Below are 949 nucleotides of genomic sequence, written 5' to 3'. Positions count from 1 at the left end.
AGTCATATTTGCAAAAAGAAATACTGGCGAAAAATGTGCAAGTTTGTGTATACACACACACACACTCAGAGAGGAATAAAAGAAGATACAAGTAGGGAGGGAGGTTGAGAGTGGGTGAAGAAGAGAGAGGGTTGCAAGCAAGATTTTTCACTGCACACTCTTTTTATAGCAATTCCATTTTAAATTATGTTAATATACTATTCAAAAATTAAATTAAAAAATATTTAAATAGGACAGTTGATCTTTACTGGGAAGGCCAATTTCCACTTCTACTTAAATATGAAATGAATGTTTTTAAAAAGCTGTACAATTGACCCTTGGTCCCCCAACACAGTCAAAATTCCACATATAACTTTTGACTCCCCCAAAACTTAACTACTAATAGTGTGCCGTTTATCTGAAGCCTTACCAATAACCTAGTTGATTAACACACATTTTGTATGTTAATGTATCATATATTATATTCTTACAATAAAGTAAGCTAGAGAGACGAAAATGTTATTAAGAAAATCATAAGGAAGAGAAAATACATTTGCAGTATTTACTGAAAAAAAAAATCCGCTTATAGGTGGACCCGTGCAGGTCAAACCTGTGTTGTTCAAGGGTCAACTGTAGTTTGTTCATGGACAATTGATCTTATTGTTTCCATAGGTAATCTCTCACCTGATGGTACATGATGAATCAGTATAATTCTTTTCATTTTTATTTTTTTTCTAGGTTATCTGGGTGTTTACGTGCATAATGTCCATCATTCTGGGGCTGGACCTTGGTTTATTAGCTGGTCTCATCTTTGGATTACTGACTGTGGTCCTGAGAGTTCAGTTGTGAGTAATATAAGACCCAGGTTACCTCTAAACAGGACAACACACCCTGTTTCTTGCACCATTTTGATAACGATAGTAAAACCACTCCGTTTCATAATTCCTATATATCTAGTGCTTCTATGAGT

At 34.7% G+C, this 949-nt stretch overlaps 1 protein-coding gene across 1 annotated transcript in view; it reads left to right on the top strand.

The window, feature by feature from the left end:
* Nucleotides 1–949, top strand: part of SLC26A4 (solute carrier family 26 member 4) — a 48,805-nt gene that overhangs the window by 20,679 nt on the left and 27,177 nt on the right. The window contains exons 8-9 of the mRNA XM_019626050.1: nt 569–582; nt 718–824. Coding sequence (XP_019481595.1) covers nt 569–582; nt 718–824 — 121 coding nt within the window. The remainder of the gene's footprint in view (nt 1–568; nt 583–717; nt 825–949) is intronic.

The sequence above is a fragment of the Hipposideros armiger genome, unplaced genomic scaffold, assembly GCF_001890085.2.
Source record: "Hipposideros armiger isolate ML-2016 unplaced genomic scaffold, ASM189008v1 scaffold_655, whole genome shotgun sequence".
NCBI lineage: Eukaryota > Metazoa > Chordata > Mammalia > Chiroptera > Hipposideridae > Hipposideros > Hipposideros armiger.
Note: the sequence above shows the minus strand (reverse complement) of the source record. Positions and strands in the feature narration are given on the sequence as shown.